The sequence below is a fragment of the Meleagris gallopavo genome, chromosome 5 (assembly GCF_905368555.1).
Source record: "Meleagris gallopavo chromosome 5, MGAL_WU_HG_1.1, whole genome shotgun sequence".
Classification (NCBI taxonomy): Eukaryota; Metazoa; Chordata; class Aves; order Galliformes; family Phasianidae; genus Meleagris; species Meleagris gallopavo.
In genome coordinates, this window is record NC_139408.1 from 2,298,044 (window position 1) to 2,322,853 (window position 24,810).

Below are 24,810 nucleotides of genomic sequence, written 5' to 3' on the forward strand. Positions count from 1 at the left end.
GTTTTAATTAATCCCCCAAAATCCTGCTTTAATTGTATTATATGTCAGGTGTGAATATCCTCCATATTTGCTTTAATTCTTAAAGACTTGTAATAGCATACTAATTGCTTTTAAACACTTCCACATCAAAAAAATGTGTGGATATAAAGACAGAAACCCACAGTCCATCAAACAGAATTTGTGATCCTCTGAAAACAGCCCTTACTGGAGAGACTCTGGGGACACGAGAGAAGCAGGTCTGAACTCTTCTAAAGACATTAGGTAGGACTGCGACAAACTGGCTTATGGGTTTTGTTACTTCGCTGGTTCTTCAAGTTCTTCTCATTTTTCATAAGTGCTTTTGTACACTGATACTCCAAATAATGAGTCAAGACTGAGATAATTTAAATTAATCAAATTAAATCACCTACAATCTGCATCTAGAGCTGCTCGTGACAACCATCTCACCTCCGCGTGCCTCCTTACCTCGGGGCAAACATCCACACTTCCTTCCTCACGGTGTTGTGACACTCCTTAAAGTATAAACTTTCTAATTAATACCACGTCTTTTCCAATATAAACAGCAGCATTACAGCAAATTACTACATGAACCAGTAATAATAATAGAAATGTTAGTCCAGAAAGCAGCATGCAAAGCCTTATACAACGCTTGCTATTAGAGGATGGCCATTTGTTAATAGTGTGTACAGAAATAACTATATTTTCCATTCACAGTATATTAACACCCCTCTCTTCCAATCGTTTGTCTGCCAAATACCACAACACATCTCTACCAAAGCTCACATTTCTGACACACATTTCTCCCAGTCAAGTACCAATCTCAGCGTGACTATAAAAATACTGAGCAATTACTCAATTGTAAGACATAAAAAAAGAAAAAGATATTAATTCCTTATATTACTTGAAAAATAAATTTTTAACCGTTCACATTCTGAAACAATGAAAATGAAAATCTTACCTTCTTATCAACTCTTTGCATTCTATTGGATTAAATAATTGAGTCAGATTTTTAAAATACTTTTCAAAATAAAGTATGTTTACAATGGGTAAGAATAGTCTCAATAGCTGATTTTTAATCTTTTTATTTTTTTTTTCCCCAATTCTTCTGAAGTACTAACAAAAAAAGACATTCTGGCAAAACGTTTTGCATGCACACATTCCTTGGCAACACCACCACCTTTCTACTACCACAACTTCATATTCTATTTGATATTACTTGATAAAATTTGATGTTCTACAAGTACTGAACGTATCAGCTATTTTTGCTCTGCCCTCTACATACAGTACCATGGGGTACTGCCACATTCTTCATCAACATGGGCTACAGTTTTTGCTTCCTTGTTTTTGATATATGGTCTTGCATTTTGCCATTTTAAACTGAATCACTCAACTTTAACAACTTTTTTTTTTTTTTTAAGAAATTATACAGAAGTTGTATCAGCAGGATTTAATTTTCATTAAGACTGATTTTCCAACAGATGCTATCACATTCACGAATGCTGTGTTTGTGTTAAAACAACAACAAAAAACCAGTAAAATTTACTTCAACAGCATGAACAACATACCACGTAGGAAAGTTCAACATATGCTATGTGTGCAAGTATCCTGGGAAAAAAAGATAAAGACTTAATATCCTTCAGGTAATATAACATAACCAACTAAACAGAAGCAAGGTTTGAAAATATCAGAATACTTTAACTAAGAATAACCAGAAGTTTTTCAGAGGAAAAAAACAAGTTCTATTTTTGGTACACAAAAATTAAAATTCAAGGACTTTTTTATTGAAAGTTCAAAGCTGAAAGAGAAGAATCATAGAACGGCCTGGGTTGAAAAGGACCACAATGATCATCCAGTTCCAACCCCCTGCTATGTGCAGGGTCACCAACCACCAGACCAGGCTGCCCAGATCCAGCCTGGCCTCGAATGCCTCCAGGGATGGGGCATCCACAACCTCCTTGCGCAACCTGTTCCAGTGCCTCACCACCCTCTGGGGGAAAAACTTCCTCTTCATATCTAACCTAACCTGCCCTGTCTCAGTTCAAAACCATTCCCCTTGTCCTATCACTATCCACCCTCGTAAACAGCTGTTCCCCCTCCTGTTTATATTCTCCTTTCAAGTACTGGAAGGCCACAATGAGGTCTCCCCGGAGCCTTCTCTTCTCCAGGCTGAACAAGCCCAGTTCCCTCAACCTTTCCTCATAGCAGAGGTGCTCCAGCCCCCTGATCATCTTAATGGCCCTCCTCTGGCCAAGGATGTCTCCAATCTTAACCTCTCTAATGCTCTCCTCTGCACTGGTGAGCACCAGGTCCAGTAAGGCTTCACCTTGGGTTGGTGAAGAGAATAATGAAACCAACCCTCTAGAGATAAGAGCTCAGTAACTGATGCATTTCCATGATTGTTCAACTCCAACCTAAAAGGAATTGCAACCTTCACCAAAGATGAAGTTTTCATCTAGTTTCTAGGATCCATCTACATACAGCAACTGGCTGGTCTTGCTCTGAAGCATGTTCCTGAACAGCACGTACCAGTGCATTATAACTCTTCTAAGCCTATAGCAGAAACACAATTTTTCCAGCCTACAATTCCAGTACATTTCAATATAGAATCTAAAATAAAAATCATTTTACCATTTATATTTAATGTTATCTTAAATAGACATTTTTTCATGCAAACATCTGTTGTCTTTAAGATGTCAACAGCAAATAATATTTGAAGTGGAATGTTGTATTCAATATTTAATAATACATATAATGAAAGTAGTGAAAAATATTGAATTTTCAGAAGTGCCATCATCATTCACCTGGTGTTTTAGATTACTAATCTATGTTATCATGACCAAGCTTTATCAAAGAATTAAACAATATTCAAGTATTTCAATGAACGTTATAGGTGGTTAATCTAAATTTCAATTTGTTTGTATCAATATAATCCTAAAAAACCTCCAGAGAAATAAGCTATGTGAAAAGGATGCTTGATGAAAGTCAAGACTGGAATGATCCAGTGTTCTTTTGAAAGCTAATGAAGTAGTTATTTAGCTCAAAGTCAAATACTGCATTTTTTTATTCTCTCTGCCAGTCTCCAGTCTCTTCTCTACAAATGATATCCTGCTACAGATTTTGTTATTCAAATATTCAAATAAGGACTTCTTTTTTCCTTAAAAGATGAGTCAGAGGTCAAATAAGTTGAAACATGCTATTATGTAATCATTATTAACATGCAAAAACAGCAACAGCAATGAATTTTTACAATACAATACAAATCTACAGCTAAATCCAATTCATTTATCTTAATCAAAAATATATTACCAATTTACTAGTTAGTATGCTATCCAAGTAGGAAACTGGCGTTAGTAGTTCACTTATAAAAATCATTGCTTACCTACAGTAACTCTTAAGACATCATCTGCAAAGAAGAATACTTTGGAAAAGTCAGAATAGGCTGGTTAATAATAATTTCATCAACACATGAAACTTTTACTTGACCTATGCGCAGAATTTAGGACTACAGGAATAACATCAAATTATCAAATTACAGTACAAATTTTCCTCCTGTTTGCTCACTGCTTATAATGTCCAAATGCAATACAGAGGCCTTCTGAAGTTCCTTTTTTCTCAAGACCTATTCGTTATTTAAAATCAATAAACATTAAATAACCAGGCTACCATATATGTAAATATTTTCTTACTAACAGAGGTAAGAGATCATTCATAAATTCCTGGATTAGGCATAAGGTTATGATATCAATTTATGCAAGATCAAGCTACTGTCATACAGATGCTAATTCAACAAATCAACAGACATCAGACAGTTTATACATCAAGATTTTTTTATATCAGGAGTTCTTCAGCTAGCTTAAAAAAAATACGCCAGGTTAGAACAGCTGGTTGACTTTGTTGTATGACATCATCAGCCATAAAAACATGTCCATCTCAATCAGCTACTGAATTTAGACTGGAAGTGTCGGAGTTCTGAGTTGAGTCTGAAGGAAATATTTTGAATATATCAAAACTGGTTTGTAAAAACTTTAGTTTTTGTCCTTTTTAAAGATAAACATTTTGTATAATCAGCAACACCCACTCGTAACTTATTTTACTTATTTTATTACTTTACCTTTTGATGTCCTACTTTACACCCTAATAATGAAGTACAATGATGGGAACAATGTTTTTTAACAGTCTTTCCCATTTGATTTTTCTGTTGGATGTTATCTGTCCAGTTAGTCCTTCAGAAAATGAAACTTTAGGAAATGATACAATTATATAATGATTCATTTTTATTTCAGAGTTTAACAGCAGCTCTTAGCTTGGCTGACCTCGCTCTTGGATTTGTTAGAATATCCTTGGCCTGGGGTGTGAGAACTTTTTTCTGTATGAAAGTCCACTTTGAGTTGGATTTTCCATGGGGGAATTCTTGTGTATTTTCTTCCTTGGAGCAATTTTTCAGAGCCCGTCTTATCTTCTGCCTTGAGCCAAGATTGTACTTTTCTGTCATGTCTATTCCATGAAGAAAACGTTTAATGATACGATCTTCTAGTGAGTGGAAAGAGAGGGCTACAAGACGACCTCCAGGCTTTAGAAACTTCTCAGCTGTCTTCAGCCCTATAAGGAGTTCATGAAGCTCATCATTTACAAATATTCGTAGACCTTGGAAAGTTTTGGTAGCAACATGTGTAGGTCTCTGAAGCAGATCTTTTCGTGCATACAATGCTGATGCTGGAAAAGCACCTGTCATACATTTGGAAAAGGCACATGTCACAATTTTGTTATTTCCACATTGCTATTCTGACATTAATCCATGTATGCATGATGACTTTAAATGAGTGCATACTTACCAAAGAACCCTGAGTGAGCTTCCTTCTTTTAAATGCATAATTATCTTCTGCTTTAGATCCCCTTTCCTGAAAGTAAACCCTATTATACTGAGCTGGCTTGCAGGTTTTTCTACAATCCATTAGAAGTGCTTTCTCAAATGCTTCAAGTTAAAATGCAAAACAGCTGTTTGTGACAGTTCATTTTATGCTTTTAAGGCAAGTCAAAAAAAAAAGATGGACACTAATTTTTAACTGTTGCTTTCTAGCTTATAATAAATATATTTTCATACAGAGATATAACGAAAACAATATTTTCATTTCAATTTATCTAGTGGTAAGTATTTTTCAATTAATTAAAAGCTTAGAAGAGACATTCTTGTTTGGAGATAAAAATTCTTGGTCACTAAACCAGTGTTCCTTCAAATGTTGATGAAAGGTCCTTAAGAAATTTAGAAAATGCAGCTAACATTGCCAAGTTTTGACACAGCAGAACACACCAAGGAAAGAGTTACTTGGAAGAAAAATCACTAGCTTAGGAGACACTGGTGGCAATAAACTCCAGAAACTCTGTTCTTGACCTTCCCCCGAGATCTTATGAGTTATTCAAGCCTCTTTATAAAGAGACTGAAAATTTGATGGAAACTCTAATATAGCCTCATTTGATGTATTTTAGGCTTGAACCTTCATTATCAAAGTACAGAGCAAAGAACTGGAGATTTGATGGATCAAAGTAAAAAAAGTACAAGAGCCTACAAGATCTATGAAACCTGAGTAAACTTATGATCTATTATGTAAGTAAACGCAGAAGTCATAGGAGCACATAAATGGAAATAATTATTTTTCTAAAGAAGAGGGTCCATTAAAGATAAGACAATACATCACGCATGTATTAAAAAGCCTTAATTCTATTCCAGTACTAAACTACAAAATTATAAAGTAATGGATTTGAAGTAATTGTAGTTAATAACCAAATAACCAAGTAACTGATAATCAACGTAATGGAGAAACTATTTTCTTCAAAATGGGCAACTAATAGCTACAGATACAAGGAGTTTGCTCAGAACTCTTGAGTAGTTATTAAAAGAAGTGTCAGGGTCAAAATCAGTATATAATGCATTCAAAAAAATACATCAGGACACACATACTGCAATTGCATTCACTAAATGACTAAACATACATGGTTTTGCATTCTCCATAAGACCTGTCTTAAGTTTCAGTCAGAGTAAAAGTTTTCTTCAACAGAATTCAAAATAGACACATCAGATACTTGAGTATCTTTTGAATTCAGCTACAAAAGTCATGGGTTCTTGACTATGGAAATGGATTTGAAAATTACATCAGGCAACAAGTCTACTTCTTTCTTCTTCCAAGCCTCCATTTTAAAAAAATTGAAAACATACCTCACTCTTCTTTCTGCACTTCCAAAACCAAGCCTATGTTCACTCTACTGAAAACAGCCATAACTTGAATGAAAAAGCACAGTTTCCATACAAAGTATTTCCTACTAACAAGCTAGTGGCTTAGAATGCACTACACATTTTCTTCCACCTAACTTTACTTGTACTGTTCTACCATTTTTATACAGAATCTCCTTTCACTTGCAACTTGCTGAAAAATTTACAGCTGTGACGTCAAGAGCATCAGTTTCACACTTTCAATTTTGGACTGTTACTATCCACAGCTGGTGTTCACCTCTAAAAGTAGATCCACAGCATTTTTCACTGTTGTATTTTAATAGTCTATTTTAGCAGCCTAAATATTCTCTAAAAAATACTGCTAGCTTTCTGAGGATAATCTATTTCTGATATTCTAAGCATATTCCAGCTTCCAAAAGTATCGCAGATAAAAATGAAGTCAACTCACAAGAGTACAAGATGAAATTTTGGTACAAAACTGAGCGCTTATTGATGGGAAGCCTAGAATGAGATTCTTTACTTAAATTTCCACAGTCAATCTCACTGGAATTTTAGTGAAATACTCAAAAGTTTTAAGTTCTATGTCATCCAAATATCTTTGACTTTTGTGAATGAACAGGATGATATACAGATCTACTCAAAAGTATTTCCTACAAGTCACGTGCTAATCTCTGGTCAGATAATTGTCCAATGAGGTTGAGTGCAATGTCTTCCCTCAATAATTTTCTTCGTCCATGAACTTTGTTTCAAGATATCTATAAACTAGGAGGTAAATTTGAAAAGTGAATCCTTGCAACACAGATTTATGACAAACTTGGAAGAGAAATAAAGAAATTAAGATCCTAATATATTCTGTAAATACATTAACACATTACAAGCCTCAGATCAACATGTGCAAACAGCATTGTTGGGCATATATACTGGTACAGAATCCAATTCAGGAAACTGGTAAAGAAATATAGCCACTGAGTAGTTTTATGCAACCAAAAACCCTAACTAAAACTATAACATCTTAAAATGCAATGGCTTATTGGTGTGTCTTTAGAGATTGCTATCAGCTAATACATATAATTTGTGGTAGTGATTTCTGTCACACATATGGACCTTCATCTCTTTTAATTAACACAGCAGATATAACCTATGTGCCACTTTTTTTTTCTATTCACTCTTAGCCCTCTGGTATTGTTCAACAAAATCTACCTGTATTTTCTGCAAAAATCTCTCACCCAGCCCCCTCCGATTACCACAACACTAAAAGAAAACCCTTCCTGGTAACAGGCTGTACAATGTACAAAAATACGTATGTAAAGAACTGTATGGGAAGCTTGCAAAATGAATTTCATTCATAAAAGCATCGCACTTCTGGCTAGACAACTGGTCTGAAATCCCAGTGAGAGAAATTATCATTTTTTGTTTTGGGATGCCCTGATGCTACTAACACTTTTAAAATTGAAACAGATTCACAAGTTAAAATGTATTGAAATTCTTAAGCTTGTGAATGAAATTAGCAACGTGCTGTGCCTGTCAATAAGAACTATTAAAGTCCCCGGAGTGCATGAGTGTGGGAGAGTTTAAAAATTAATTCAGATTGTGCACCTGTTTGCAGGAATTCGTCTGTTGAATTAGAATTGCATTTAATAAGTTTCTGTGACGCAACTAATGTCCTTTTGTCTAGGCTCCCTCAGTACAATGTTAATTCCCACTCTTCTGAAATTCAGGCAATATTACCAATTCCATACTGATCAAGTCAATAAACGTTGACCAATCTGAATGAGATTGGCTTTACCTATTAAAGCTTTTTAAACTGTTGTTTCTTTAATATCTCATCATTAGCTCCTTTCAAGTCAAATCCAAAGGATTACCACATACCTAAATGTCACTACAAAAAGAAAATACCAATTGTGAAAACAAACAAAAATATAAAAAGTTATATTACCCACTTGAAACAAAAATTGAGAGTTGCATAGAAAAAACAATAAAATAAACATCTAAAAAATCTCACATTTTCTAACCAGTTTTCCCACCTATCCGGTTAATTCTACAATTTCAAAACAGAACTCAAAAAGCTTCAGCAACAGCTATCAGAAATGTTTCTTAGTTGACTTCCACACATCTATTCACAGATGTTCAGCTAAGAACGTCTGTTCATTATCACAGATATCTGCAATGAAAATTGGAAGCAGTAAACTGCTGGAGAAAGAGACGATGCTCACATCAGTGATAAAAAAAAAAGAACAATTCTTCCTTTTTCCCTATGTAAACTCTAGACCCCATAGATTACTCAGAGACCTCCCTATTCAAATGGATCACAAGCTTTTAGAAGAACTTTTTCTCTTTTTTTTTGGTAGGATGTTATTCAATGGCAAAGACTGTAGAAAGACAACTTCCAGGCTCTACGCCAAGAGTTAGATGGACTCGTTTTCGTGAACTGCAACAAAAGACTGTAATGAAATGTGTTGATACCTGAGCTAGCCTCAAGCTGTTGTAGGCAAACTCAACATACAGACCTATTTATAATTTTTTTAAGCTGTACCTTAACATTCTAATTCTTGTCGATACAAACTTTAGAAATGTCTGATTGTCATGTCACTGTTGTGGAGGTGGGTGTTGGTTTTTTTCCAGTTATATCCTTCAAATTTATCTCCCAATTAATTAGTAACAGCAATATATCTTCTAACTCTTTTCTTTTTATTTCTTATGTAGTCTAGACTAGCACTTGCCTTTTCCAGTTTCAGTCTAGTATAAATCTAGCTTGAATTCACTGGGATTCCCTTAGCAGCCAGAACTTTGGAGTTCTAGAAAATCTGAAGTCATACTAAGTGATCACATGAAAAAAGAATAGGGACTATATATGAATTATCAGGTATTCAAATCAACAAAGAGATAGATAGAAATAACCAGTCTACCTGACTAGATTTTTTGCTTGTATTCTGGCTTCTTAATCAGGCAGAAAATGTTCTTGTTCTGGAGATAAAACTGTGCTCCGATAGAATCTGGAAAATTTTAGTAATAAAATCTCATGTTTTAAATGATTCAATTGCTTATTTTTAAGGACTTGGCATTTAACTAATAAGTCATAGAGCTTAATCTGCTTAAATCCTTAACTAGTCAAGGTTTTCTGAGCTGGGCTACAAGAGGATTCTACAGCTGTAATCTCTGGTCCTTTAGTTATTGTTTACCTTAATAACTTCATGGATATCAATTTGCAGAAGAATTGATTATCAATTGAGCTGTTAAACTTAACAGAAATTTTCTTAATGTATACTCAGTTTAAGAACTAGTTGATCTCCTTTACTGGAGAAATCAAATTAAAACTGTAGAAATTTATACCCAAAGAGAGATAAATGTAGTGGTCCTAAAACTGTTTTAACTTACACACTCCACAAAAAGTTCAAAACACATATTTACTGTCTTGGCAGGAAAATTTTCCTTGGCATACTCAATAAAAACTGCCTTCCTGATTTCACATATTAAGCAGCTCTTCCAATATATTAGAGTTTAACGTGAGAAGAAAAACCCTGTCACTGAGGCACAAAGTTACCATTAGGTGACAAGTCACAAGCAATCCATTAAACTTAAGGGGATCGCAGAAACACAGCATGGTTGAAGTTGGATGGGACCACTTGGGATCAATCAATCCCAATCCCGCTGCTTCAAGCAGAATCATCTAGAGGACATTGCCTAGGATCACACCCAGGCAGGTTTTGAATATTTCCAGAGAAGGAGACTCCAGAACTTTTCTGGGCAGCTTGTTCCAGTGCTCTGTCACTCGCACAGTGAAGAAGTTTTTCTCACATGCAGACAGACTTTCCTGTGTTTTAGTTTGCACCCGTTGCCTCTTGTCCTGTTACCGGGCATCACAGAAAACAGACTGGTCCCTGCCTTGGTACACTCCCCTAAAACATATTTACACACTATTAAGATTCCCTCTTCAGACTTCTCCGGGATGAACAGGCCCAGCTCTCTCAGCCTTTCCTCATAAGGGTGATGCTACAGGTCCCCAACTATCTTGGTTGCTCTCCAGTAGTTGTTTGTCCTGTCTTGTTTGAACTGGGGTGCCCAGAACTGGAGACAGTATTCTAGATGTGGCCTCACTAGGGCAGAGTTGAGGAGGAGGATCACCTCAGCCCGTTGGTGTGCTACTCTTTCTAACGCACCCCAGGATCCCATTGGCCTTTTTGGCCACAAGGACACACTGCTGGCTCATGGTCTGCCCACTGTCCACCCAAACACCCAGGTCCTTCTCTGCAAGGCTGCTTTCCAGTAGATCAGCCCCCAGACTGTACTGGTGTGCATGCGGTTATTACTTCCTGTATGCAGGACCCTGAACTTGACCTTGCTGAACTTCACGATGCTTTCCTCTGCCTATTTCTCCAAGGTCTCTCTGAATGCAAGTGTAGTCCTCTGGTGTATATGCCAGTCCATCCAATTTGCTATCATCAGCAAACTTAGTGAGGTTGCACTCTTCACCCAGGTCATTGATGAATAAGGTGAACAAGACCAACCCCAGTATAGATCCCTGGGGGACACCACTAGCTAGTCCTCCAGTCAGATTCAGTGTTGTTGATCATAACATTCTGAGACTTGCCATTCAATCAGTTCTTAATCCATCTTGCTGTCATTGTTTTTTCAAGTCTTCAGAATACAGACATCCTTTAGCATTCAGTAGTGAATAGTGATACATTTGGGTAACAATTTTAAAGTTCTAAATTTAGTTGATGACAATTTATAGCTGTTAAAGACCCAGTAATTTTTACTTCTTGGTTAAATAAAAAGTCCCGACAGTATATATTAGAATGTTAAGGCACTGTATTTCTATCATACATTTTTCCTTGGAAACTTTGATTCAAGAATACAAACATGAAGGCTTTAAATGTGAGCACAGCTGCTGCCTAACTACATTTTGTTCACGTTGTTTACAGTTAAGAGCAGGTAAGATGAAGTGTTTCAATAGGTGCTTCAGGCTGCTCTAGTTGGCATTCACAAGATGAAGCAAGCTACGTATTGCTTTACTTTTTGCTTCCTTGTGCTTTAAGCAGAGGGAACAAATCTAATTTCTTTCATAATTGGAAATTGCCATCGTACTTTCCTTCAAAATATTAAAATGTAGAAAGTTAGAACTATGAGATGCATATGACGTATCTGATATTTGAATGCTTACCAATAGCTGGGACAAAAAATTCCCTAGGCTGCTGTCATTCTCTGTTTTAACTTGGTAGGCAAAATGATAAATCGCTTCATGTAAAATCTATTATTAAACTAATCGGCAAAATACAGTATAACAAGTGGGAACTTACAGGGAAAAAAGAGAACTGACATCAGAGCAGAATAGGCAGGATCAGATCCTGCATGATTTCAAGTACAAATAGATCCCTCTGGGACTTTGGGGATTAATATTTTTTCCTCTTTCAGCCACTGTGAAGAATTAATGAGGGTACCTGCAACAATGCTTGCAAGCTGCTGAGTTCTGGTGATGGGATATATGCTGCGTGCCTGAACGATGGCTGAAGCGATTTTCTTGGCATGCTTCTCCTCCCCGTATGTTCTCAGGATGGACGCAAGTGCCTGTTGATCTAAAGCATTCACAACATCAGCAGCAGTGGGCATGTCAGGGTACCTACGCACAAGAAGAGCCAATTAGTTCACTGACGTCAGTATTCATTGACAAGAGGTGAAGCTTCATAGCTTTGAGACAAAGTCAAACACACACAGTGCATACAAGTGCCTTTGAGGTTTTCAAGTAAGAGACAGCAAACCTATGAAAATGCACTTCTTGTTACTTTAAGTGGAGTTTGTTCCTCAATATCAATTAAAACAGCTGAAACTTCCAAGTATGATCATAAACTATGTCTAATGACTTGACGAGGATAAATACAGTTCAGTATCATGCTAAATTGGAAATACTGTGTGACTGTTCCTGTTTTGACAGCTTTAGAATATAAACTTGCCCCTTAAAGGTTAATTTTAGCTACCTTACAATATACATTGTTTTTCTTTTTTTTTTCAGAACTGATCTCAAGGATCTTTTCTTTCACATCTCCTGCTATGAAAACAATTGCTTGTGAAAACAATTCAACTATACATTTCATTAAGAGGCATAAAAATTTGTATCCATATATCCTTTTTGAGAGAATATAAGTGATCCAATATGACAAATGAAAGGAATTATTACAATTGAAAGGGTGTAAGTCATACATATGTATTTATTTTAATCTGTGCCACTTCACTATTGAAACAGTTCAAAGTATTAACTGTTCATCATCTAAGGATTAACTAATGTGAAAAAGCATGCAAACTACTCAATAAATTCTCTCCTACAAAGACACTAGCATGCTGAACATTTTTCAGGCATTCATTACTCTCCTGCAGAATCTTAAAAAAAAGATAACAAAACTTAGATATCAGAAGCAAGGTGTATCATAGCAACAACTGTAGCAGAAGGCTTTTGTTATGCCACAGGTAGCCTTTGTTCTTATATACCCTCACACGTATATTTCCTCATGATGTAAATACAAGTCTGAAGTTCAGACTTATGAAATCTGAGGGCTGAATCCCAGTAGGATCACGCGAGATTTTTACACAAAAATACAGAAAGGGAGCATCAAGAAATGTGCTGTGCTAAGTCTTAATGTGGTAGAATGATTGCTTAGAAACAGAGGTTTCCTGTAGGCTCTATGTGAACAACGAAAGACCAAATTACATTTCTTAAGACTACACGTTCAAAACACGAGACAAATAAATTTTCATACTCCTAGTAGTAATACATTATACATTTATTGCCACCATCTATGCAGCACAGATCTCTGTCATTTTCACATAAAAAGCACAACACTACAGGAATATATATTAGGTCATTTGAAGATGAAAACCGCTGTATAAGTGTAATTTCATGCTCCTGAATGAACTCAGCACCAATACTGATTATTTGAAATATGGGTGATTCATTTAGTAATTGTTAATTTAACAATTAAATGAGGCTGATGTGCCTCCTGAACAGTACAAAATAAAACCAGCAAGTCTGCTAAGGAAAGTGAAATAGCATAACATTATTCTAGTACGTTAAAAGCAACTTTGTGATCAGATTTTAACTGTTGCATATCACCAACAGGATATATATATTTTTTAGATTTAATTTAAGGTTCCTCTTACAGAGAGGTATATGGGTCAGGTGGCCATTGTAAAAAGAAGGGAGGAACATAATTTGGTCAAGTGATCATTCCATGAAAACTAAGTGCTGCAAAAAAAGGAAAGGGTACGCAGTAATGAATTGTGAGCCTGCAGATAAAGCAGTCTGAGGTAGGGCAGAAATAGCTGGAAAACAGGCCTCAAGTTGTGTAGAAACCACACAGAAGGGCTCCTGGGGACAATACAACCTGTACAGACCTTGCTGCAATGAAGCCAATTAACCAAGTTGGCTGAAACCAAGGCTAGATATCACACAAGGACCAAACAGGGAAGGGCAGAGTAGCTTCCTCTTTTAAAGAAAGGAAAAAAACAAATTGTCTTTCCTACTCACCTCCCAATGAAAGGAAACAGGAATCCTAACATGTTTTAACTTAATATGTTAATAAAATCTGGTTAATAAAATCTGGTTTTCTTTTTAAACAAATAAAGTAGCATGGCCAGCAAGAAGGTTATCTTCCCTCTCTACTCTGCCCTGGTGAGGTCATACTGGGAGTACTGTGTCCAGTCCTGAGCTCTCCATTTCAGGAAAGGCAGGGAACTACAGGAGGGCTGGTATCTATGGATTATTAGAGACCTGGTATCTATGAAGAAAGGCTGGGAGACCTGGGACTGTTTAGCCTGGAAAACAGAAGACTGAAAGGGGATCTTTCCAGTGATTATAAATATTTAAAGAGTGGGAGATGAGGAAGGTTGAGGCTCTATTTGGTGGTGACCAATGACAGGACAAGGAGCAATGGGCAGAACTGGAACACAAAGTTCCATCTGAACACAAGAAAGAACTTCTGACTTTGAGAGTTGCAGAGCATTGGAAAAGGCTGCCCAGGGGGGCTGTGGGGTCACCTTCTCTGGAGCTATTAAAAATCCCCCTGGATGCTCTCCTGTGTAACCTACTGCAAGGAACCTGCCTTAGCAGATGGTTGGACTCAACGATCTCCAGAAGTCCCTTTGGACCCCTACAATTTTGTGATTCTTCAAAAGCCTCCAAGTCTTCCTTGTGGGATGCACTACAGAAAAAGATCTTGGAAATTCATCTCAAAGCTCTGGCTGAGTGTCCTGTCAACATAACCGTACTTGGCATCTTCTTTTGCTTTCCATAATGTTATCAGAATCTTTAAGCCTTACCGTAAAACTTGTCCTTACAACTGTATACCACACACACCAAAAAAGTAAGATTTGAACAGTGTAGTTAACATAAATATTACTAGATTAATGACGTATCACTGGAACGTTCCTCTTGTTTTAAAAAAGAAAGGAACGTAGCCAGGATTCTAATTATTGAAAATTTAAAAAAGTTTTGTAGCAAAAGATTGACAGTATATTTGAGCAAAATTAGGTACAATTTTATTATGTGAATTCTTCTCTTTAGTAGGAAATGAGATACACAGTGTTACTGAGCACACAGTTGAGTTCCAAGGATAAATATTTTATTAACAAATACCTGTCACTATCCATCCTCATGTCCAAAGGTCCATCCTTCTGCAGGGAAAAACCTCTTTCAGGTGTATCAAATTGCATAGAAGAACATCCAGCATCCAAGAGAACTCCATCTAGAGTTCCAGGCTCAACTCCTGATGAGATTAACAAAGCCTCTGACTGGCTAAACTGTCCTAGAAGAGCTTGAATCTGTTTCCTGTAAGAAAATCAGAAATAAAAACCCTAATTTTTAACAGTGCAGTGTTTTCACTTCGTATAGAAGGAATTAGTTGGTAATGCTCACTTGTCTCACTTGTAATAGTGATATTCCCAAAGTAACAATTTAGGTACTTTTCATGTGCCAGCATGCAAAACTGATTCTACTCACCCATCAGTGGTTATTAAACCTGTCTTTACTTCCTTCCTGCTTAATCTTAAAATGCTCACAACAAATCAGAAACCTGATAAAATTTCATTTTTCAGTATGGAAGAACTCAGAGTCATCTTTCACATCCAATGGGAATTCTCTGACCACCAATTATTCCTTACTCTGGGCATGACTCCTAGTTATGGTATGCCAAAAAGCAGAAAAAAAATGAATGGTTCTTGGACCTAAAGTAAAGCAGGCAATGTGGAATATGATGGCCCAGTCTTGTGGTTCATACTCTTCTGTCAGGAAACAAGTCCTTAATTCTTGCCATGGGACAAATACTTGTTTTTATGGTAGTTGTCAATTCAAAAATAATTGGGCAAAATTACATGCACTGGATCAAAAGCAAATAAAAGGTAACAGTATTGTTTTTTCTTGCATTAAGGTGGTTCTTGCTTAAGATTCCTCTCCTGGAGAACAAAAGTGGCATGGTAAGGGAAAAGAACATCTCTGAGATGTCCAGCTCTCTCTTGGCATCTAAACACATATGTTAGATTCTAATCTATCTATAAAGGCGACCTACCAGCAAATCACTTATTTACTGACTGTTAAAATTTCAAAAAAATTTACAAGTTTAACCTATGTGCTGCTGTACCTGCAGATTTTTAATCTCTTAATCAGTACCTGCAAACAATCAAAGAAACACACAGAAAACAGTATATTTTGTCACCTAGAAATAAATCACTGACTCTACATTAGAGTTCTGATATTGGCTGGCTAAGTGCTCCTCAGTCTCATACTCAAATTGACGCAAGACACTCAAGTTAACTCACATCACTGTTAAAGTTACGTGGGCAATGGTGAGTGGATGGAGAGCACAATCCCTTACTACAAAAGGACAATGCTTGTATGTTTTCTGAGGAGTCAACATTATAGACTTTCTGGAAAAAAAAACAAAACAAAACTAAAAAACAAAACAAAAAACCAAAACCACAACCTCCCCCAAAACAACTGAAATTTAACTTTTTCAAACATCAGCTTAAGTCTAATCCATCTTTCAGGTCAGTTTAACATAAACACAACTAGCATTATTTCTATCTAGCTGACTCCAGAGATCGCAATTTTATAAGAGCTCATGAACAGGAGGAAATCAGAACTGTTTTTTGTATCCATCCAATTAGAGTGAGGAAATGCTACCAAGGGGAAAAAAAGAGTAAATGCTCCATTAAAATGAAGATGCTATGAACACACAACCACGTGGAAGAACATGTACATGTAGGTATATAATGGTATCCTCATTAGAGTAGAATGAATCTACTTAATGTAGCTCAAAAACTGGGAAATACCTTGAATGAACATATGAGGGATACCATGTTCACACACACACACTTCTGAATTGAGTACTGTCCAGCATGTAATTAAATACAATTATTCAGCCTAATGAGAACTGAATTCCTGAAAAGTACAACTATTTAACACGTTTAGCTTAATTTAAACTCAATATTATTTGAGAATGCTCTGAGATTGTATTTCCCTTCAATATGAACGGAATTTTCTTGAAACTCTGCACCACTTTGTCCAACCCAGCAGTATTCCTAAATTTAGAACTTCCGTAAATGAATGAACTTTACAATCCTATATATGGGAGATGAAAACAAATGAAATATGAAAAAAATATGAGTTAACTATTTTCCTTCAATTAAAACTGTCCAGTTCCTTCAACAGTAAGCCCACTTGGCAGCTGTGAAACAGCACTGGCTTGTGCTAACAATCATTCTGAAAAAAATATTTTCAAGTATATTTGCATCTTGCTAGAAATTTCATTATATTTCTTTAAAGAAACTGTTTATGTTAAACCTTTGAGATTAGGAAAAGGCATATAAAAATGCATATTTGATGTTGAAATTTAATGTTTGGAGAGAGACATGCTTAAGATGGAAAATGTTCTCGAGTTCACAAGTAAAGATTGAAAAAGAATTAGACGGACATTTGGATGTCAACCTTTCAGCTGTGAGAAAATAAAGCCTTTGTATATAACCTATGCATTACATGATTAATTTTATACCAATGGTGGAGTCAAGTGTCTTGGTGAATGTAAGTCTTTAATAAAAGCAGATGCATTTTATGAGATTATAACAACTAGATGAAAACCTCCATTTCTTTGTATTGTTCATTTGTGAATCAGAAGAAACAACTTCAAGCACCTTCGTTATCTCAAAATATTTTAATTAATCAAACCAAATACATAGCTATGAGTGATCATTTACTACCTTACCAAAACAAATACAGATGTCAACCTTTTTTATTTTATAGAATGGTAACAATGACGGAATGATGGTGATGTTGACAAGGACTCATCTATTAGATCGTGTGTCCCAGTCTTTAGGCTTGCCTGGAGCACAATGAGTTAAGAGTAGTTATCTTGGGTTGCACATAAAATATGTAATATAGTTAATGTGTGTAAGTAACCAAGTTTTTATTTTTTTTAAATTAAAACATAAAAAAAGAGGGTAATAAAAACCTAGAACTAGCAGGTTGGACACGTATGTGTTAGATGATGAGTATGACATTTACTCAAGGAAATATGTTTCACCAATTACTCAGAAGCATTTATTAAAACATAAGAAACTCTTCCCTTGTCTACTATTCTTCATGCCTCTGTCCAAATACCAATGGTATGCTATGCACAACATCTTCTTGAGAAAGTGTTTCAATTCCTTCTGCCTTCAGATTTTTGTTTACATTGCTGTAAAACAGCCTCAAATAAATAAACGAACAATAAAAATTGTACACACTACTGTAAAAAGGATCATGTCCTGCATTTACAGGTCATTGGCTCTTCCCATGAATAGGGAAATTCTTTGTTTTTTTTTTTTTCAGTAATCTGATGTTTTAAAGCCGCTTGTCTCTTGAGTAAGAGAAAAATGTTAAACACAGTAAATGAATACCACTCTACATACTCAGACTATTTCAGACACCTAAAAACACTATGAATAGCTTGTAGCCCAAACTTACAAGTAGAGAAATAAGATGTGAAAGGTTAAACGCCAACTTAAAAGTATTCAGAAAGAAAAGACAACAAGGCGATGGTGCGAAGACATGAAATCAGACAATGCCACATTTTTAGCTTCCATTTGGCTTGCTTTTTTCTTTTTGTTTTTCTAAGAGCACGCTAAGTTCTAGTAAATTTCCAACTGTTGCTATCAAGCAACTTCTAACTTCTCAAAATATTCAACATACACAGTCTCTCTTCATTAATTTTGACATTCTCCAAGGAAAAAAGTATTCCCTAAGAATATAAAGGAACAGTGGGTACACACACACAATCTAAGTCAATTAAAAAAATAATTAAGTTATTTCACCTGCTACAGAAGTTCTTGGGGCCTTAATAGATTTCACTGTAAAACAATCTCAAGGATTTTCAGACTTCTTGTACTGTCTGCAATAGTTCAAAAGTAAGACATGACCTCAGGTTCAAGACCCTTCAACTCCGGTCATAACACAGTATTTAATTGTATTATACTACGACACAGAGGACAGTATTTCTGACAGATAGCACTTGGATCCATACTTCTCAGTTATATTAAAGAGTCAAAAAAGAGAGAAGAGCTCAAAGTCTAATACATTTTTGGCTCTTCTGCTTTCAGTTAACGTGATATTTTATAACACTTCATAAGAATATTTCACTTTATTTCCCTCAGCTGAGAGGGATGCACACAGAAAAAAAGCAGTGAAGCATGAATATAACTTATACAAAATAAACAGAAAATGTTTTCTCTTACCTCGTTTCCCTGAGTAGTAACAGAGGTTGTGTGACATCAATCACAAGTAATTTCACTTAAAACTATGATTATGCTTTCATGCCACTTCAGTATTTTTACATGCATATAACGGTAGTTGCTCTTGATCCTCTCACCATTACTACTCTTACAAATTCTATATTTGAATAGACAGAATGTCAGGAAGTGATGATCCCTTGTCAGTAATGAAAACTACCATCTACTTAACCAAGAGTAAACAGTTCCTTTGAGAGAGCTGAAAAAAGAAGTTTTTCAGCTAACTCTTGCCAAAGCCATGAAATGAGGGGACCAGTCTGGTGCCTTGTTTTGATTCAGTAACTCCACTGAGACTGCCAGAAGGGGTGCCAATTAGTATCAGCTGTAATTAGGATACTGGTACAGGACTGGTTTGATAGCACTGACTCACTTCACCTAGGACACCCAACAGCTATCAGACAGCTACCACTTCCACTCACTGCTGCTCTGAGCCAAAAACATCTACAAGTCGAAGCATACCATTTGTAAATCCCTGGAACTTTCAACATCCTACGTGGAAATTGTTATGAACATTACTCAGCCTCAGTGCAACCCTCCTCTCTGTACAAGTGTTTGTATATTGTGAAAAAAGCCCATACGTCTGTTTGAGAACAAACAGATTAGTCTAGGTTGGGTTTTGTACTACAAAATTACAAAACCAAATAGCCAAATCACAGAGTCTGATTAACAAAGACCTGAAAATGGGAAGAAATATACATTAAAAGCAGCTCCCAGAAAAAAAGTTCGTGTTTTCATATTTAAGGACTAAAATCACAATTTTATCCTGCATATTAAGATCATAGCAATACCAGTTGTAAGTATGCAAGAGTTGGCAAACATTTAAGTACCAAGTGTTCCCACTTATGGCTTGGGTAAATTAAAAGGTATGCCTATGTTCTAGAAGTTAAACACTTCTTTCCGTATTGAAGACATCACAAAAGAAAGCTAACAAAACCTCATTTCCCATTAGCCTGTAGAACACTCAGCATCTTACATTGCCAAAACCAGTATATCAAGGATGATTACTCTCGCTTTTCTCTCCTCTTGTCAACTGTCCTTCCATCTCTGTAACACAACCTCCTACTCAACCCATTATGAAACTAGTTATTTCCTGCTTTAGTCATCCTGTAGCTTGCAACAAAATTTCCTCCCCTTATACATACAACAGATTCCATAAAAGCAGGCTTCCAAAGGTACCAAGAATTGGGTATAACATCCTCACAGACATATCCATAAGAAATTTCAGGATGCCTGAAAGCTGACTGCTCATTATTTTAAGACTCATTTTTACCTCTACATAAAGTATCCATTCCTTTATTGTGTCCAGTGAAAAATACTGCTTGATATTGAAGCTATAGACACAGTTTTAATTAAAGGAAAATAGTTAATCAAAAGCACATATCAACAACAATTTCCACTGAATATATCAGAAATCTTCAGATATTTGATATCTTTTGTAAGTTACTCATCACAGAATTGTAGGGATCTGGAGATCATTGAGTCCAACCACCCGCTAAGCCAAGTTCCCTACAGTAGGCTACACAGGAAAGCATCCAGGGGGATTTTTCCTATTTCCAGAGGAGACTCCACAGCCCCTCTGGGCAGCCTTTTCCACTATTCTGTCACTCTCAAGTCAAAAGTTCTTTCTCATGTTCAGATGGAACTTTGTGTTCCACTTAGCGCCCATTGCCTTACGTCCTGTTGCTGAGCATTGCCTGGCCCCATCCACTTGACTCCTGCCCATGAGGTATGTACAAGCATTGATCAGATCCCCCCTCAGTCTTCTCCAGGCTGAACAGTCCCAGGTCTCTCAGCCTTTCCTCAAAAGAGAGATGCTCCAGGTTCTTGATCAACTCTGTAGCCCTCTAATGGACTGTCTCCAGTCCATTAGTTCCCTGTCTTTCCTCAAAGTTCCTCTTTGGCTAATTTACAGATTAAGGAGGGAATTTTATTCCTGGGAAAACTCAAGAGTAATACAGTAAGGCAAATGATTCTGAGGGTAAACGTCAAAATTATATGCCTCACCAATATTTGAGAACATGTGCCTTCTACATTTCTTAAGTAACACAAAGTTTCGCTGAGTAACAGCAGCAAATTCTACCATTTCATGAAATTTGCAGCTAGCCAGAATTAAAACCTCTGTTATACAGTGAGCAACATTTTGTTTTGCATAACAACTTTATTACATGATATACGTAAAATATGCAATATGCTGTCATCTTTCAGATGTGCCAAGGAAGACAAGCCATTGGAATGATTTGCCTTTCACTTGTGGGACCTGTCAATTCAAAGAATAAAACACCATCCCAACAGAAAAATCATAAATATTTTTCTGCCTTTACATTGCACTATCTGGGGATTTTGTCTTGCAATGTACATGAGTTTACCATTCACAGGAAATGGGCAATCCAGTTCTACAAGGTTCAGTGGACATAGTGTAAGAGCAGTTGAATATCTGTATAATCTTTTTGGATCTATCAAATACTGTGACTCTCAGATTTATTAACAGAGTTTAACTTTAAAGCTAATGCATCCCCTTGGTATGGTTGGCACTCTTTATACTGGTTGTCATTCCCTCTCCTACTCACCTCATGTAACCTCCCTGGAGGTGTGCAGCACAACTTAAGACAGAACATGAACATAAAGTCTGAAACCACTGGCTGGGAAAAACAGTGAATCACGTGTCCGAAACAGTTCTAAAAATGCTCAGTTTCCATGACCAGAGAAATCAAAGAGATTAGAGGAATTATTCAAGAAGAAAAAACAAAACCAAAAACTGGACAAGCCACAGCTGTATGGTTTGGTTTGGATGTATTGCCTCTACCGATAGATACAAGCATGCCTGGCTATGGCAGTTCAGAATACTTTCTTTCCACAAGCACAACCACTGTGGTTCTACTTTTGTTCAAGCAGAAGTGGCCAGGATATGGCATAATTCTGAAACAAGAATTTCACACACAGTAATTTCCATAGCCAACGAGAGCACACCAGTCTATCAGATTCAATATGTACATAATACACAAGTCAGATTTGTTGATTTACATATCTGTTGATAACTACTACTACTGTAATAATTATTTCAATAAGTTTTGTCTTCTGGTGGTGGTTTGCACAAGCACTTTGTAATGGACAGCATTCATTTCTACATTTTAGAATGCTTTTGACTGTTAATAAAAAGGTAGCAAAGCATTAAAGTCTTACAAATTATTTCCTCATTCATTCCATACTGCCATTTTTCAAAGATATTTTTATAAAACTCTACTGCTCATCCCCCCAGTAACCAATATAAAAATTCATACTTTCAGTAAAGACTCAATACTGCTTCACTGAAAACAAAACTGGCATTAGAGTGAATAAACTTTCTATTTAACACCAAAATCCTACAGAATGTGGCAAGAAATTCTGGATATACACCAATAGACATTAGAAATATAAGAGCTATGCATATTAGTGGCATAGTCAGTTTGTAAAAGAATATGGCTATCCAACTTCCAAGTGTATTCATTTATTAGCTGAAGAAAAGGTTTTGTTTTCTGACAGTTATTGGCACATAAAACCAACTTGGTTAGCAGAACGTGTATTGATGATTTCAAAAGCGACATGAGGTGAACTGTCAAAAAGACTCCTCCTCCCCATGCCCACACAGTCAATTGCTTTAAAATGCCTCCTATCACAACTCAATTTACATTGTGTGAGACCGTTATAAAAACACAGACATATAGCATCTCTTCACCCTCCCTACAAAACCAAATCGTAAATGTAATTATTGTTAGATTTCATTTAGCTCGCAAAGCAAATTTACACAACGTTTTTCCACATCATAAATTCTGGCATTCTGAAGAGCTCTAGTCACTGAGAGAGCTTGCTAAAGATTGTGCATAATTGTTGCTTTGACAGACCTGCTGCTACTAATACTTGGAATATATTTGCATAGCCTTCGCCTTGTTAACAAAATATGAGTCTAGATCTTGAGACTCAGTGGTAATACTATGACATAATGAATGGAAAAGCAATCTGAGCCAGTGAAGCTTTTTATTTTTTTCTTAATTATTCAGCAGCTGACAGTAATGGAGAAGGCTGATACAGCCCTACAAAATTTTTATGCCCTTTGTCAAACTATTTCTTTGTTTGACATGGCAGTTTAAACCCTAGAACAGTAAGAATGAGTAAATTTGGCATCAAGAATTTATTACAAATAAAACAAGTAACTTTTTCCTCCCTATATCTAATTCCTATTAAGCAATCTCATATAAAAGCATGTTTATGTTCCTAAATTACTCCCAGCAACCTCAATGTTTTCCCACTTCAAAAAACTTCAAAGAACACAATCTTACCAATAAAACTAGCTTGTTTAGGAACTTTAGATCTTGTGTTCTGAAGACATTTAATTAGCATCCACATGAAACCTTAAAGGCAATTCTGTGTTAAATTCTAATTCTCTCCCATCACGTCTGAAATACTTTGCAAAAAAATCTCACAGTATTTAATTTTTGAAAAGTGCATCACTCATGAATCAAAAAATATCCACACACAGCTAAAGTGTAAGAATGTAATTAAACAGTTGCACAATCTACGAAGTCTGATTTTTTCAAGCAGCCAACATTTATAACTTAAGTTAAAAAGGTACCATAGGGAAGAACCAATGTAGAAACAATATGATTGCAAGGCTCTCAGAAGCTTTGCACAAATAAATTCAGAGCATCATGAAACATGATCCTTAAAAATGCATGACCAAAGTAAGTATTTTAAGATAAGTTTCTATGAATCTAGAAAAGGATACACTGACCTAGTTAAATTGCTCATAACTACTCCAACAAAGGATGCATAAGTTCATAAAGAAATGAACAGAGAAAAATGGAATGAGTTGAACAGCATAGCATGCAAAACTATGTTATCAAGTGACAGAAAGGAGAACTTGGACGAGCTGGAAGCTTGTCATCTGCTCATAACCGTGAGGAAAAGGAACGTGAGGTTGTATTTGATGATAAAATGAATAGTAATCAGTAGCGTGAATGTAACCATAGAAAAGAAAACAGATGTACAAGTCAAAATTATCTTCATTAGAAATAGAAAAGTATTAGCTGTAAGACTTCACCTGGAGTACTGAAAGCTATTGTGGGAGCTTTACTTAAAAGTGAACAACTCAAAGTGGAATTGGCACAGAGATGACTAGAATGAGTAAGAACTATTATTATGAGATGAAACTTAAAAAACCCTAGTCTTGTTTTGCATACAAAAAAAGAAAACCAAGAATAGATGTTTTTATTCTCTATTGCGTATTTTAAGTACCAGGGAGAGAAAAGAACTAATAGATATTCATCAACTATCAGTTAATTTTATTTAACTAAAATGAAATTCAGTAACTACTATAACCGGAAATCTCCAAGAAAATTCCTATCATGAAGAATTAGACTCTAGAATAGCTGAAGTACTGCATATAGAACTCCTAATTACTTTCTGAGATAGAGCACAGCGAAGGAGATTAAATTATGCAGTTGTTTGTAATACCAAGCAATTGGATTAAATGATCACAGAATCACAGAATGGCCAGGGTTGGAAGGGACCTCAAGGATCATGAATCTCCAACCCCCCGCCACGTGCAGGGCCACCAACCTCCACATTTCATACCAGCCCAGGCTGCCCAGGGCCCCATCCAACCTGGCCTTGAACACCTCCAGGGGTGGACAGGGCATCCACAGCCTCTCTGGGCAGCTGTTCCAGCGCCTCACCACTCTCATAGGAAAGAACTTCCCCCTGACATCCAACCTAAATCTCACCTCCTTCAACTTAAAATCATTTCC

At 36.2% G+C, this 24,810-nt stretch overlaps 1 protein-coding gene across 2 annotated transcripts in view; it reads right to left on the bottom strand.

Moving 5' to 3' along the window:
- Nucleotides 1–3,179: 3,179 nt before the first annotated feature.
- Nucleotides 3,180–24,810, bottom strand: part of METTL15 (methyltransferase 15, mitochondrial 12S rRNA N4-cytidine) — a 92,468-nt gene continuing 70,837 nt past the window's right edge. For both annotated transcript variants that reach the window (XM_003206088.5, XM_085223882.1), the window contains exons 4-6: nucleotides 14,850–15,041; nucleotides 11,665–11,843; nucleotides 3,180–4,725 (exon numbers count right to left, since the gene is read on the bottom strand). In XM_003206088.5, coding sequence (XP_003206136.2) covers nucleotides 4,280–4,725; nucleotides 11,665–11,843; nucleotides 14,850–15,041 — 817 coding nt within the window. In that variant the 3' untranslated portion in view covers nucleotides 3,180–4,279. The remainder of the gene's footprint in view (nucleotides 4,726–11,664; nucleotides 11,844–14,849; nucleotides 15,042–24,810) is intronic.